Raw genomic sequence first — 16,170 nt, 5'->3', positions numbered from 1 at the left:
CTTATTATATGTATATAATATATGTATTATATGTCTTATATTATATATATATATATATATATTTTTTATTTATCCAGTTTTTTCATCCTTAGTGTTTGACAAGGTGTTACTGCCAAATTAAATGGTTCCCATACGTAGAAAGGACACACTTAAGGCCTGAATATCCCTTTTGAAGCTATGGCACGTTTAAATAATCTAATACGTGCTTACCTCACAATGCTACTGACTTCAGTGAAGAGAAATCAGGTTAAGTACATAAACTTTTCACAAAGTTGGGTTACAATGGAGTTTTGTTGTTTGTTGACACAATGCCAGGGTTTATTAAGAGTTCATAGCCTGGAGGTGTTATAGGCTGGTATACTGGGACCGTGTTTTTTTTCCTCACTGCTTGCTGTTTTACCTGTGGGTAAGGCAAAATCATAAGTAAATTAGAATGCTGGCAGGGGGTAACTCCCTGTCCTACTTGCTGATGCTGATATATAAATTCACATTTAGTATTAGGAACTCACTGCAAAATGTAAGTAATCAAAATCACCCACACAAACACTGTATCCAGCACCATATGCCTCCGGACGCATGAACTAACCTGCATACAAACCAAGCTTAACTATCTAAAAACACAGACACACAAAAGCACCAATATATTTATCAGGCATGCACACACACACACACACACACACACACACACACACACACACACACACACACACACACACTTCTTTAGTGTTAACTCAGACCACACATCAGCAGCCGCCCTTCTCTCATAGTCTCCAGGGCCGTTTTGTTTACCTCCAAAACTTTTTTTCATCCCCCAGCTCCACTTTTTAAGACTTTATCTCGATGCATGTGCTCATAAACAAGAGATAACAGATTAGCAAACGCTCTCCAATGGCTTGTAGATGTGGATACTTTCCAAAAGCAGTGAATTATGTCAGAAAATGTATTAGCCTTCACTTCAGGCAATAGTGCGAGATGTATGTGTTTGTGATGTAACTCTGCATCAGTCTCCAGATGTGTGTGAGATTTGTAGATTTTATCTCATCTTTGTTATTCTGTCACTGCACTGTCACTTTCTATTACCCCTTTTTGACCAAAGTCAAAAGGTTCCTGTGCTGGTTCAGGGCTGGTGCTAGAGTCAGTTCTATGCCGGTTCTACCGCACTGGTTTGATGTTCCAGAGCCATGACGTAGCCGTGTTGTTTTTGTGTAGAGGGCAACATAGCAGGGAGAGAGTTTGTCTTGTTTGCCCCAGTATATGAATGTATTGATAAAACTGGAATCATTTTGTAATGCTGTTTTAAACAACCATTAGTGTTTGTGCAAACTCCTTTCAGCACCAACAAGTTATTCCAAATGCCAACCAATTTTTAGGAAGGACAGTATAAATGGGATTTGTACTCTGTTTTGGGTGAGATCTATATTTGTCAGTTATCTTTAATAGAAAAACCCAGCAATGTTAATCAAAATAGATGCAAACACTTTAAAAATTCAGCTGCAAACTGTGATTGTGAATGTCACTCAATAAGGCATATTGTGCAGCAGATGCAACTGCTGATTTAAAACATAACCAGCAGGAAAATGAGAGAAACACAGAGCTCACGTTCATCCACTTTGACTTTTTGTCCTTAGTGAAGCTTAGTTTTGTACGTTGTTTTTTTTTTTTTTTTTTATTGTTCTCTCTTAAATAAAGAAGACTAAACACTACACTGGATTTGGACTTTTAAACATGGCATTAACACCATAATTGTTGATCTGGTTGGTCTTTTTTTTTCCTTTTCTGTGCTCGACCCTGAACCCATCCCCCTCCCCCTAATTATTGTTCTACTGTATTTGTATAACTGTTAATCTCTTTTCTAGCCTTCCTGCATGTTTTTATGAGTGTGTTTGTCTGTGCCTACATGTGTCCACACCGTATGCGTACACTACACGCCGGATGTTACATTCTCAGTCTCTCTTCAGCCTCTGTCATTTAGTCCATTGTCGGCTCCCATTCTAGTGTCTGTCCATTCAACAAACCTAATGATGTGTGTAATACACTCAGATAGCTTCGCAACCACCCACCTTTTCGTGTTCCTGAAGTGTGTACGTGTGTGTTCCATGTGTGAGTATGGGGGCAGTAAGAGAGGACAAGAAACGAAGAATGGGAGACGAGGTTAGCTAAGGCTAGATAGGCAAAAAGGTTGAACTGTGTGTATTTGTGTGGACAAAATACCATGTGCTTGTGTGCACTGAAAATTACTGTCCTTTCAACCTCCATCATACCTCTCTCCCTTCACTCCTCCAACCTCTCACTTAAAGACTTGGGGTTTTGACATTGGGAAATATGTTTGTTCGCTTTCTCTGGTGAGCGGTGGCTGTGGAGATCAGAAACACTCACATCTGTCAACTTACAAACATCTAACAAACTTCTCTGCGATTTTTTATTTAAGAGACTTATATTTCACTGTGAAACTTCAGATATTTTTCACAAAGATAATTTTACTCTTAGCATTTCTGTATGCGCCGTATTGGTGCAATCTTAAGTATTATTTCTACATTATTCTACAGTGATAAACTGCAAACACAAGGTAAGAAAGTTTAAGTTTCACGTCCTTGAAAAGTCATAATGAGGTTTTCAACAAATTGAATGTAATTTAAACACAGTTTTAATATATAAATAGCATATTATCATCATTGATTTTTTTTGTTCTAATTTATTTCAACAACTCTATTAAATCAATGTGAAAAATGTGATTAGAAAAAATAGTGCTGATTTTGCACATTCCTAGCTATAAAGAACTCGGCAGTAACAAAAGACTGAATTTGGTCTTATTCAATATATAGTTCAGTCTTGTATTTAAATAATCTCATACGAGGACAGTGTCTACAACTGTGTCCTCTCAAATCTGTAAGAAACTTTCTGTTTTCATTGTTTCTCTCTTGAAGGCGGGGTAGGGGTTCTTTTTCTGGAACATTTTTTTACATATTGCTTGAAATACTCTTCACACCCCCATTGCAACTAATTAATTAAAAGTTTTGACACAAATATGAAAAGTTTTAGTGGCCTCTAGAACGTACAATCTAGGAAAAACACTATCCAATCATTGTGAACGGACCGTTCACAATGATTGGATACTGATGCCATCTATCAAAATGCAATCTGCTCCTCCCTCCCCCTCCTTCCCCCTGTGCGCATACCCTGCTCCGTGAACGAATTACTCGTCCAGAAGCTTGGCAGGAAGCTAAACTAGAGCTAGCTTGGCTAGCACCTAGCATTATTAAACCTATAGTTATCATATACTAAATACTAAATACGGCAACGACCGATGCTTGCTGTCAGAACAGCGCTCGTGCACCTTCGTGCTCGAGCGCGTTCATGTACTCTAGAGGCGTGCCTTCGGGGGGAAAGTGAAGAAAAGGGTTGGGACTTTTTACCTGTTTATTTTCAAAATGCAGCTTCGCTGGACTCAAAATCCAGGATCTCCTACCCTACCTTTAACCTATTAAGACCTGAGCAAAAAGCTTAAAGCAGCTCCATATGACAATTAATAAAAGGTAACTAACACAACTATATATCTGAATAAACAGTTTGAAGTGATATATCACCTTAACATTTAAAGGGACACTGTGTAATTTCTTCCCCCATCTAGTGGTGCAATTTTATTTTGCAAAGTCGAATGAATTTGCTCTCTAGCGCCTCGCGTTTTCAAATGTGCGTTGCAACTTGTTGAACTACGACAGGCGGTATGTGTGAAGATTCTCTTTTTCGCTTTTTTGGCTACGAGGATCCCTTCTCCTGTGGCGTGGCATAACTATGGTCTTCCATTGCGAACAAAAGTGCAGGCCGTTCAGGCTGGTTTATACCAGAGAATGTCTAATGGCGTAGACTGGCTCTGCTTATACCTGCGTGCAAACGTGACGTCAAAATGACGTAATTTCCGCTCGCAGGCCTGGCGTTGGGGAAAACGCGATTCGAAGTGCTTTATGTCCCTCTCGGCACTTCGTCGTTTTTCATAGACCGGAAGGACATGGCAGCCTCCATAGAGCTTGCCCGCTCTATGTAGATACAGACAAGTTATTCTTCACTCAGGAGGATAAGTGAGATTTTTGACAGAGATAATTTTACACCAATGAGGACTAATTTATGAATGAATATGTTGATTTGAGCTAATAAATGACTTAATATATTACACAGTGTCCCTTTAAGTTGTTTTCATACAAACAGCCAATATTTTCCTTCCTGAATGGAAACATTGCAGTTCACTATATAAAGGTGAAGCACTTAGCATGTTTCCCTCCAACTGGACTGCCCCATCATGGAAGACATTGACACTTGTCACATGTTGGGTATAGCCATTCGATTAGGCAGTTTAGTTTTATTCATTGCAGAAATTCCCAAATAAGCAGGTATGTTGCTTAAATTGGAAGTTATTTTTCTGTCAGGGAGACCCTAATTTTTAGGGTAGGGTTTGATCCAGTATGCTAGCAGAGATGTTTCAAACAAATGTTTCAGTCCCCTATCAATTTCAAGAAGTTGATCCTCTCCCTAATTTGCCAAAGACATTCACAGATGGGTCCCTGATCCATTAATTTCTACTCCCTCATCTGCATCAGATATTTAACTGATTGATTTATTTATATCCTCAGGATGGTGGCCCAGGATCTCTAGCAAAGGGTATCAAATATTTTTCAGTTATGAAACTCAAGTCCAAGTGAAGTAACAAGTCAGTCCAAATCTTAAACTCCTTGTTGAGTCTTCTTTAATCTTTAATCTTCTTTAATTAAGTCATCAACGTTGTGACAAAGTCTGACTTGTGACCATGTGATTTAAGTTCACACCTCTGGCATTTACCATTTGTAAAAAGCGCTTAAGGTTAAATTTTGTCAATGAGACATGACTAAAATTATTTGAAAAAGCATTTTTGAAAAACTATATATTTTGTTTAAGAGTGGATTTCTGCACCCTCTTACACTCTCATACTTGATTGTAATCCGCTCTTGTCCTCTTAACTTTCTTTTTTTCTCTTCCTTGTGTCCTCTAGGACAGGGATTCTCAACCTTTTTTCAGTGATGTACCACTTGTAAAATATTTTTTCAGCCAAGTACCCCCTAACCAGCGCAAAGCATTTTTTGTTGAAAAAAAAAGACGTAGAACACTGTGTCAACACTGTCTTTTTATTAAACTTTGCAACTGCAAATAAACTGCATTCTCCTCAACTGTTTGCAAATGAAAATATATAAAAAGTTTTGGGGGAGCCTGTGTTCCTTTACCTTCTTTGTCACCTGTCCCTCTGTGTTCTCAGCAGCACTTTAACCAGGACTCCATTGTTTGTGTTGTCAAGGCGACAGTGATTTATTTCGTCAATCATGTAAAAGGCAAATGCCGTGATTCATGGTTATCAGTCGCGTCACTGTTACGTAGCGCGCTCTAGTAGCCAGTAGAACGCCGCCATTTGGGTACCTGCCCCGCTGCCAGCTGTGTTTGTAAACATACCTGAACATACATGAACTTATATTAATTGATATTTATAATGACTTTTGAATTGATGCTATTTTTTAAATATATTTTTCAAAATCTCAAGTACCTCCTGGAGTGCCCCCAAGTACCCCAAGGGGTACGCGTACCCCCATTTGAGAACCACTGCTCTAGGACACTTTCATACTTTCCTTTGAAACAAATCATCAGCACACTCAGTGTTGTTCTTTCTCCTCACCTACCACACGCTTTAAAAATTGTTCATATGTTTTTTTTTGGTCTTCCTCCTTCCACCTCATTCCACCTTTCAATCGAAGAAAATTTTAGCCTTTCACCACTGTCCTCACATCCTTTCTCACAATTCACCCATTTCCCTCTTTTGCGTTTCTTGACCGTGCCAAAGGAAATCATCCATGAAAAATGTTTTGACCCTCCATAATTGCCACTCCCCACATGTTTCCCCTCTCCTTGGTGCCAGAGGCGTGTGGTTGCCAAACTGCTGTTGGAGAGAGATTGGTTCAGACATAAAAACCTGTTCTTTATGCATATTTTCAGGCACAAACACACAGCCTTGTGCATTTATGCAAATGCAATGGGACACATTCTTATAAGAAAAACAAAAGCAAAATAATTTCCTATTATGAACTATCCATTGTAGTTTTCCTCCAATTAACTGTTTAGGAATGAATCGCAAGATTAAACTAGCTGATCGTTATCAGGAAACAAAATTCAGTTGTTGATTTTTGTTTTGCTTTTGAATTGCATATGTATATGCACTGTTTGTCAGGACCCTCACAAAAAAGTGATGGTTGATCCTATTATGATAATACGATATAATATAATATAATATAATATAATATAATATAATATAAATATAATAATAGTAATAGTCTCTACAATTTTGCCTGCCTACAGCATATATTTGTAAATGTCATTTTTCCAAAAGCAGCAACTGAATTAGATTATTGCTGTAAACTGAAGGTTGACACACATTAAAACAAAAGTTTACTTTCAGGATTTTTAATAGAATCTGTCATTTCTTTGATACATCAATTTTTTTTCTTACCCTATGGCTTCATAAAGTCTGATTGATAATCTGAAAATAAAACAGTTGGCTCAGGTGGACCTGATACATCTCATAGTTAGCTTTAGGCTTGGACTACTAGCTCACAGGATTCCTCATTCTGTGAGGATTCCTCATTCTGCTCTCTTTTACTTCCAATCTACATGTGACATTACTGTTGTCATTAACTTGTATTCCTTTTTCTCAGCAGATATCAGTGAAGGCAGCTGTCCGCCTTTCCTGACTCTAGTTCTGCCAGAGGTTACTTCCTGTTAAAAGGGAGTTTTCTCTTTTCACCATCGCATGCTTGGGACAGGAGTGATGTTTTGGTGGAATTTGTTGGTTTCCTTAGCTAGGCAACTTTGAATTGGCTTTATATGAATTTGACTCATTTGGACTTTGATGAATTTGAAAGGATTTAATTAAGACGGTATCACGATGAATTGGATTGTTATTGGCTTGACTTGGGCGGTGTCTTTGAAGTGCCTTGAGATGACATTTGTTATGATTTGGCACAATATGAATAAAACTGAATTGAATTTGATTAAGTGCTTAAATTTTATTCAGTCATAAATTTATTCTATATTGTTACAGTTTTGATTGATGCTTTAGAAATAAGGTTGGCGTACCTCTAATAATTTTATACCAATTTATTATAGTACCGGTGGACTGCTTCTAATGATTTTTTAAAAAGACAATTTTAAGAAAACTAATTATAATTGCTCGTTCTGTTAATCCACTTTTCTAATGTGCCTTATTCATGGAAGAATAAAGGTTTTAAACACACCAAAGGTTGTGTTTTTTTTCATTGAACCCAGAGGCGCTACAGAGATTTCTGTCAAATGCGTTGTGCCCAGTTCATCTGGAGTGTACACAGGGAGCAGTATTGTATTTGATGTGTAATGCAAGGGTATGGATCAGAAGATAACATTATCATACATGAGGTTGACTGGACTTGAGTCTATATTTTTTCAATTAAAATTAATTAAAATCACGCTCTAGCAGTTTTTAACCCCCCTGAAAACATAACTGTGTTCTATAAAGCTGTTTACTTTAAAGTTTGTGACACTTTTTGTGACACTTTAACTTCTTCCTTATTCAGTGAATGGGGATATTCTAATGTGGGGTCTTTCACATCCTAACCTCTAAATACTTCCTCAAAAGTCTCTTTCACATATGTCTTTCAAGCTGGGATTGATGTGATCTTTGTGAAGCATCATATCAGGTGTGAAAGTCCAGTGGCAGAACGGGGGGTCAAAGTTGATCACTAGCAAAGGAGGTAGTAACTGATGCAAAAAGCCTGCCTCGTGTGTGCTTAACCACATCAAGCTGACATTGCAGAACTCTTCACCCTAACCAACAATGACTCAGTTTATTTAGCAACAAGGCTTGATGTGTGAAAGGACACAATGATGCGAGGCTGAGACCCCTCTGTTTGAGGTGTGAATTACGATGGGGAAAAGCAGAGGGTTAAGGACATCTTTTCTTTTGCTTGTTAGACACAACCAATATGTTAAAGAGGCTAAAGCCTCTGACAATTTTCAGTGATACACTGCAGGGCTACGAGGGTCAACTGTCTACCAATGGAAGAGACAGTATCTGTTCAGAACTCAGGGCTTGAGAGACATAGGGTGCTCTTTCTTGGGGAAGTTGCGGGCGTAGCCAGCTGCTGCAGCTGCAGCAGGGATGGAGAGACATTCCCTCTCAAGCTTGTGGTGTCTCAATTTTCATGATAACGTTTGTTGAAAATACAGCTATTTTTGTGGGTCAAATGTGAGATCAAGGAGAGAGGGGTATCTGCCCTGATGGAGAGCCCCCCCCCAAAAAAAAACCCCAAAAGAATATACTACTATACAATAACATGTTGCAGAAATTGAACAGGCGGTTGCTGCCTCTTATATAAAAAAACCTGTGATTCTTGCACCCAGTGAGTGAGAGCCATGATCATTATTTTATTGGTTATTACATTATGAGTGGAGCAGTTCTTTTTGGTGGACGGCTCTATGTGCCAGGGTCTTAAAAATAAAACACGTCAAAAGAAATGCATTAATGGGAAATGCTTACTCATTCTTGTAGTGTCTCTCAGATAACTGGTTAGAACAGCATTGTATATATATTTTTTAATGGCAAAGCCATGCTTTTTATCAATCAATCAATCAAACTTTATTTATAAAGCACTTTTCATACATTTATAGGTCAAATTTATGAAGCAGCTTTTCTGAAAAATGAGCACTCCAGGCCTTTGTCCTTTCTAGTTTTTTTGATGGGACACAGCAGCATTTCCAAGTAAAATGAGTCCACTTCTGCATTAGTTTAAAATCTCCGGACAAAACAAGAAAGCTTACATAGTGCAGTTTCATGCCATCCCAGTCATAAATGGAACATGTCAGGTCTATCATCTTAGCAACCTGGGGAAAATACTTAAACCTGGTTCCACACCTATTTTGTGCTAACTTCTCCTATAACTTGCAAGAAAAAAAAAGTTTTTTCACAGCCCCACTGAAGAAGTCAGGATTGGTTCCTTTAAAGGTCTACACAGAACATACAGTCTATCTAACTTCATCAAGGATGTGCACAGCCATAGTGTTGATGGCTGGTTTTGATTCTGATTTATCTTGTAACACATAGGCTAAATACAATTTCCTTCTTTTTTAAAAAAACATTTGTTTTTCTTGTCACTTATTGGTGCAAGCTGCTGAACTTGCATAGCGGCACCTTTCTTGTACATTCTTGTCAGGACCCTCACAAAAAAGTGATGGTTGATCCTATTATGATAATACGATATAATATAATATAATATAAATATAATAATAGTAATAGTTATAGTTAATAGACTGTTGTGCAGTGGAGGCAGAAGCCTCAGTGCACAGTTCACTGGTATATTACTGCTCCCTGCATCACCAAAAAAGTAGATCCTTTAGAAAACCAAAACAACAGAAGTCTTTTCTTCTTTTTCCTTGGCTCATAAAGTAGAGATGAAAGATGTAGAAAAACACAATAAACCGTATAATGATAGAATATGGCTCATATATAAACAACACTCACCCATGCAGTTACAGTGCAAGCCTTTTGATTATATCAAAAATAAAGTTTTGTTCTTTCAGAACAGAGCCTTGATTTCAAAAACACAGTCACAAGCTCAGAATCCCATGTACACAGCAAACAACAAGCCAACCTAGTGCTTACAGACATTTGAGATGAATGTCTAATGTGCTAATCCGATCTTAAGCTTCAAGAAATTACTTTCACCTCTCTTTCTCCCTCTTTCCATCCACTCATCTGTCTGTCCAACCGCCTCCAACCTGTATTGTCATTATTGTTATAAAAACCACACATTCCTATTTCCACTTCCATCCACTCTCCTCTTATCTCCTTTATATTGATTGCTACATCCTGCTTCTAAACTCAGTTTCACCCTCTCTTCCCATAATCAGTGCCCTCGTCCTGCCTTTTTGTTTTTCTCCAAAAAAAGGAAAAACAAAAATTCATCTTGTCATTTTATCAATCCCATTGTCATGCTCAAGTGAATTTTAGGTATCTGTTCCTATTGCAGCAGGCTCTTCGAATCAGATTTGGGTTATGTAGCCAACTATGAGTGAGTTTTTCCCTTGTAAGACGAATGAAGATATGCAGCTTTTAGGAAAGCGAAAGAGAAGATGACAGATGAGCACCAGGGACCTGTTAAAGACATACCCTCACATTTTGAGATGTACTGTGGTATTTTTCTTTGCTCTGTACTTAGGGAAATGTACAAACCTGCGCTTTTCCCCAGCTCTTAAAGTGCCTTCTTGTTGTTGTTGTCATGACATGTCTTTAAAGTCAGTGGCATGGCAGCCTAATGACACAAATGTAGACAAAGAAACTGCTTTGCCCATTTGTCTTTACCTTTTTTTCTGAATCTTGTGCTGAAACAGGACTGTTATATTGATACCTTTCTATTACATCATCTGTTGAAGATTTTCTGAGACATGTAGGCAGTGAAACAAACACTTCATGCAGTTGAATACAAACACTGTACACATTTATCAAGAAAGATTCCAAAATCATTCCGGTATTTCTGTTTGCCAGTGTTGATTTCAACATGGCATTTTCATGTATTTTCAGTTGGTTTAATGTCAGTTTAATATACAGTTACCATGATTACAGTTGCCTGTCTCATCTGTAAAATTAATGTAAATATCATTGCTTTATTTTTCACATACAAAACGTTCCCGTGACTCTGCTCTGCAGTATTAGAAGAGAATAATTTGCTTCCATTTGTCATTTAATCATGAAACAAAGTTCCCGCTAGGCCTGGAATGGACCGTAATTTGGTGATATGACTTTTACTGTAAGATAAAAGGACCAATACAGATTTTGTAACAGGAAACTGAAGCCTAAAAGTTTAATGGTCTAAGGCTTTGTGTCTGATTACAGTCACAGTCTTTCAAACATGGGTTGTGAGGTGGAGTACAGAAGTTGGTTTGACCCTGTTCTCATAGCTGCTTTGTTCACAGTTGCTGCAGAAATATACACAAGAGATTTCTTTTCTGGAAATTTTACTTTGGATGCTGCCCTCTTTTTTTTTTCCTGTAACTTGAAGAGTGAGAAAACAAGTGGAAACTCAGATGCTTGAGTGGAGTCACATCAAATAAGTAGGCAGTCCCTCTATGTGGTCCACAACACATATGCGTTCAGCAGAATGAGCACCGTCCATGTATTATCAAATCACCCAGGACTCTAGTAATGTTGGGTCTGAGCAGGGCCTAAGTACCACAGGAAAAATCTCACAACAGATATTCACCACACAAATGTTAGCTTCATGTGATGCTTCAATTCATCCTTCAGCCTTCTCTCTCTCACACACGCACACATTGGATTAATATGTGATCATTCATGGAGGAATGATCATTGGATCACACTCTCACTGTCAGCTAGATTTACTGACTTAGAATTTTTTATTTTTTTTATTTTAAACAAATTAATGAATGAGGGAATGTGTGAGGGGTAGAGGAAAATGAAGGCATTCAATCCTTCTAATACCATAACAATAAGATAAAATATGAATCATATGCAAAAAATGCAAGGCAAAGTACCATCACCCTCCCATAAAAACTTGGCAGATTAAGATTTTTATTATCAGTTAAAGCTTATTTTACTAGGGGCTGGCCCACATGTTAATTAGCTGTCTAAATGCCTCGTCCTTCCATACATCAATTTTCTAAACCCACTAAATTCAAATCAGGGTTTTGGTGGGTGTGGGAGCCTATCCCAGCTGCCATTAGGCAAAATGTGGGGTACGCCAGTCCATCACAGGGCCAACACAGAGACAAACAACCATAAAAATTCACAATCACTCCGAGGGTCATGTTGTATGTTTTTCGATTGTGGGAATAAACTGGAGTACTGGAATGAACCCAAGTATGAACAGAGAGAACATGCAAACTCCACATAGAGAGGAGTTAGAGCATCATATTGACAAAAAACATCTTAGTTTTAGATAGATCGATAGATAGATAGATAGATAGATAGATAGATAGATAGATAGATAGATAGATAGATAGATAGATAGATAGATAGATAGATAGATAGATAGATAGATAGATAGACAAAGTTGCAGCAGTTCTAATAGTGGCAGAGGTAGAATTGGAGGAATCACCATCTTTACTGTTACATCAATCTGTTTTAAAGGGGTCTGGTTACTTCTCTATTATTCTTTGTGGTATTGTCCAACAGAACTACTGCTTTTAGCTAAAACCTATTTAAAGGCAACATGAACGTGGGGTGGTCGGTGGCGTGGTGGGTTGAGCGGCCGCCCCATGTGCGGAGGCTGCGGTCCTCGCTGCAGCTGGCCCCGGTTCGGGTCCCGCACCGGACGGCCCTTTGCTGCATGTCTTCCCCATCTCTCTGCCCCCTGCTTCCTGTCTCTCTCTCCAACTGTCTATCCATTAAAGGCATAAAAAGCCCCAAAAAATATTTAAAAAAAAAAAAAAAAAGGCAACATGAACGTAAATGTGCGTTTGTGTGTGGTCTTTATACTGAAGGAGATTTGTCCTGTCAGCCAATGCGAAATCATTAGCTACACTAATTGATTCCTAACTGTTGGATTATCTGAACCACTCATTCCTCTCCCTCCCTTTTACTTAGATTCATCTTATCTCCCTCTCTGTATGCTGACCGTTTTCTGTCAAGCACTTGATATGACATTTCCTCTCTATCATCTGCGCTCTCATCCTTCCCTCTGATCTTCCTCTCCCTCTCTCCTTCCTGCCTTTTTGCTCTCAAAGCTACTTTCCTCTCACATTTTCACTTCCGCTCTCCTCATTTCTAAATCGAAGAACATGAATAATGGGCATGCAGATGTCTGCTGAGATTTCCTTCAAACCTTTGGGTGGGTGAGAAACAGAGCAAAAGAAAGAAACATAAGAAAACATGAGCAGAATTATTTGGAAGTGTATAATTGAGTGGATAACATTGCTAATAAGTAGCTTGACATGAGCTGCACCCAAAACAAGTAATTTCCCCTTATATCCAAATTCGATTTTTTTTTTCTTGGTTCTTCAGTTATTGAGCTCACTGATCTTTTTATTTAGCCAAAGATTGTCCATGAATGTGAATAAACTACTTTGTAATATCACCGGTTTACCTCATCATTGACCATCAATTTAAGATTAAATAAGAATTTAAATCCCACTCATACTGTTTTTGTGGACAATTACTGCTGAAATATATCCAAACTGTCCATCTTGAGATGTTACTGTGGGCTTAGCCTCCTGTGTGAGTAATCTGTGACATTGTCTGACTTCACACTTTGTTAGAAAGCTGTCTGGGTGCATGATCTGTCAAATTCACTGGCCTTGCTCAAAGTTAATATGATCATCTGTTAAACCATTTTCTAAGTTTTAGGTTTGACATCAGCTTTAATAACCCAAGCTGAATCGTTATAAAATTTATCATCAATGGTACTTGTAATACTTATTAGTGGCGCGATTATCTAATAAATAAATTGAATTTTATGTAGACATGTAAAACGATCTCATCCAATTGACTGTATTTCTAAAATAAATATATTAATCTCAAAACAAGAACAAAGTCAATTAAAATGTGTACAATTTGTTGTTGTCACCTTTGTAATTTTTCATGCTGCATGTTTTCTCTTGTGTCTTTTATAGTTCCCTTTGCATCCTCCCTTTAGTCCCACTGATTCCCCTCTTTTCCTCTTCACTTAGTTTGCCCTCTGCCTCCTTCACTCCCACTCCCCCTCTTCATCAAAACAGACTCGTTCTAAATAAAAATTCCCTTTCTGACTCCATAGATCTTTCTTGATGACAACCCAAGTCCACCAGGGACAACTGTCATTCCCCACAGCAATATACTTGATACTCCCCCTGTATCAAGAACCAGTTTTTTTCTCATTTCCACTTTCTTTAAACATAGCTTTACCCTCGTCTGTTTGTTTGTGCGTTATTTTAAGCGCCAGGACAATCCATGTGAGCTCAATCCCTACAGCTGTAACATGAGCTTTTATGTATTAATAGCCATATGATATGGATGTTGAGTGAAATATTTTAATCATCTGTATTTTGTGTTCACAGATTTTTCTAGATGCCAACACTATCAAGCTTGGCAACATTCCCCTCGGTAGTGCTGTAGACCCACTGGAAGGGGCACCTGCAGGGACTACCTACACCAAACAGACTGTGTATGAGCTGTGTGCCTGCGCTAACGGCAAGCTCTACCTGTCCCCAGCTGAGAAAGGCTCTACTTGCCAAACCACCAGTAATTTTTGTCTCTGGAGCTGAAGATGGGAGGCAGACTAACACACAGGACATATGGACTATCGAGTTTAAAGCTAATGCTAGCCAGTGGACCGAATCGACATGGATTATGGCTTGGATGAAAGCTGATGCAAGCTAACAGGCCCAATCAACATGGACTGAAGCATGGCAGGAAGTCTATGTACATTCAGTAATCAAATAACATGGATAACAGCTTGGCAGGAAGCTAATAGTTGCCAACAGACCAAACTAACATGGACAGTGGCTTGGTATGAAACTAATGCCAACTAAAGGACTGAATCAACATGGACTGGAGCCTGTGAGGCTATTGCCAGCTCACCAACCAAATGAATAAGGATTGGTCAGTGGCCAATGCCAGTGGAAGATAGATGACTTGACGAGACGCAAAAGGCGGTTTGATAACGAGACCCCTCATAGACATAAATGTGGAGTCGAAGTCTGAGGCCCTAAGTTGGTTGTTTTTCCCCTTTTTATTTGCTGTCACAATGGTGTCTGAAAGCCACAAGGATTGCTCTTGGGGGTTGCTTTGTGTGTTCACAGTATGACCAAGTTTTCCTGGAAAACATGCTCTTGTATTTTGTTAGGACAAACAGATATTATCATAGACTGTAACGTCCACCAGGAGCATGGACTTAACTCCTAGTGAACCTATGAGTTGGATAACAGACATCGGGGAGGACATTGGCTTAGCCCGATGGGTAGCTAATAAGTAAATCAGACAATTGTTTTGTCTTGTGGGAAGCTAAGGCTACCTAACGGACCAATTTATACCAGAAAGGCCTTCCTCTCCCTCTTGCCCTCCAGCCTTTCAACCTATACACTGTCATGCAACCCTTCTGCATTTGTCTGCACCTGATAGTTACAATGTCCTTCAACCCCACTTTCATAAGATAAAAAATGCAAATAAATGGGCTTCATCCTTGTATTCACCAGCTTTTTCCCATCATGTATGTTTTCAAATTTTTCACAGCTCTTCTTTTTCCATTTCTTTCCTTCATCTCACACCTTTCACTTACATTTTTTCTGTTCTTATTTCTTCAGAGGTTATATACTCAATTGTATTTTCATATTTTATATCTTTCCTCCCTGCTCCAGTCATTTTCTTCTGTCTATGCACCTGTTTTCACTGGACTGAAAAGGTCACTATTCCTATACATTTTTTTCACTAATGAAGTTTGAAAAAGAAAACTATACAGAAAACAGTTATCTTGCTGCACAGTGTTCTCCGTTCTCACTCTCTGTTTGCAATTTCCAAAAATTTCAAGCATCATTATCAGGGAATATGATGCTTTTCTTTGCTAATAAATTAGATCAAATAAAAGAAAATAAAAAAAAAAAAATAAAAAAAAATAACTTCCTACGGGCTCACCACCCGTGGGAGGGGCCATGGGGGTCGGGTGCAATGTGAGCTGGGCGGCAGCCGAAGGCAGGGACCTTGGCGGTCTGATCCTCGGCTACTGAAGCTGGCTCTTGGGACGTGGAACGTCACCTCTCTGCTGGGGAAGGAGCCTGAGCTGGTGCGCGAGGCTGAGCGGTTCCGGCTAGATATAGTCGGACTCACCTCGACGCATGGCTTGGGCTCCGGAACCAGCCTCCTCGAGAGGGGTTGGACTCTCTTCCACTCTGGAGTTGCCCGCGGTGAGAGGCGTAAAGCAGGTGTGGGCATACTTATCGCCCCCCAGCTGTGCGCCTGTACATTGGGGTTTACCCCGGTAGACGAGAGGGTAGCCTCCCTCCGCCTTAGGGTGGGGGGACGGGTCCTAACTGTTGTTTGTGCTTATGCACCGAACGGCAGTTCAGAGTACCCACACTTTTTGGAGTCCCTGGAGGAGGCACTAGAGAGTGCTCCTCCGGGAGACTCCCTCGTCCTGCTGG

General features: G+C 39.1%; 1 protein-coding gene across 1 annotated transcript in view; it reads left to right on the top strand.

Moving 5' to 3' along the window:
- The window catches only part of LOC142378896 (zeta-sarcoglycan-like), a 352,977-nt gene extending 337,304 nt beyond the window's left edge, over positions 1-15,673 (top strand). The window contains exon 8 of the mRNA XM_075463875.1: positions 14,092-15,673. Within this exon, the coding sequence (XP_075319990.1) occupies positions 14,092-14,298 (207 nt within the window). The 3' untranslated portion in view covers positions 14,299-15,673. The remainder of the gene's footprint in view (positions 1-14,091) is intronic.
- The last annotated feature ends 497 nt before the right edge of the window (positions 15,674-16,170 follow it).

This window comes from Odontesthes bonariensis, chromosome 4 (genome assembly GCF_027942865.1).
Source record: "Odontesthes bonariensis isolate fOdoBon6 chromosome 4, fOdoBon6.hap1, whole genome shotgun sequence".
Classification (NCBI taxonomy): domain Eukaryota; kingdom Metazoa; phylum Chordata; class Actinopteri; order Atheriniformes; family Atherinopsidae; genus Odontesthes; species Odontesthes bonariensis.
This window is presented reverse-complemented; position numbering and strand designations above follow the sequence as displayed.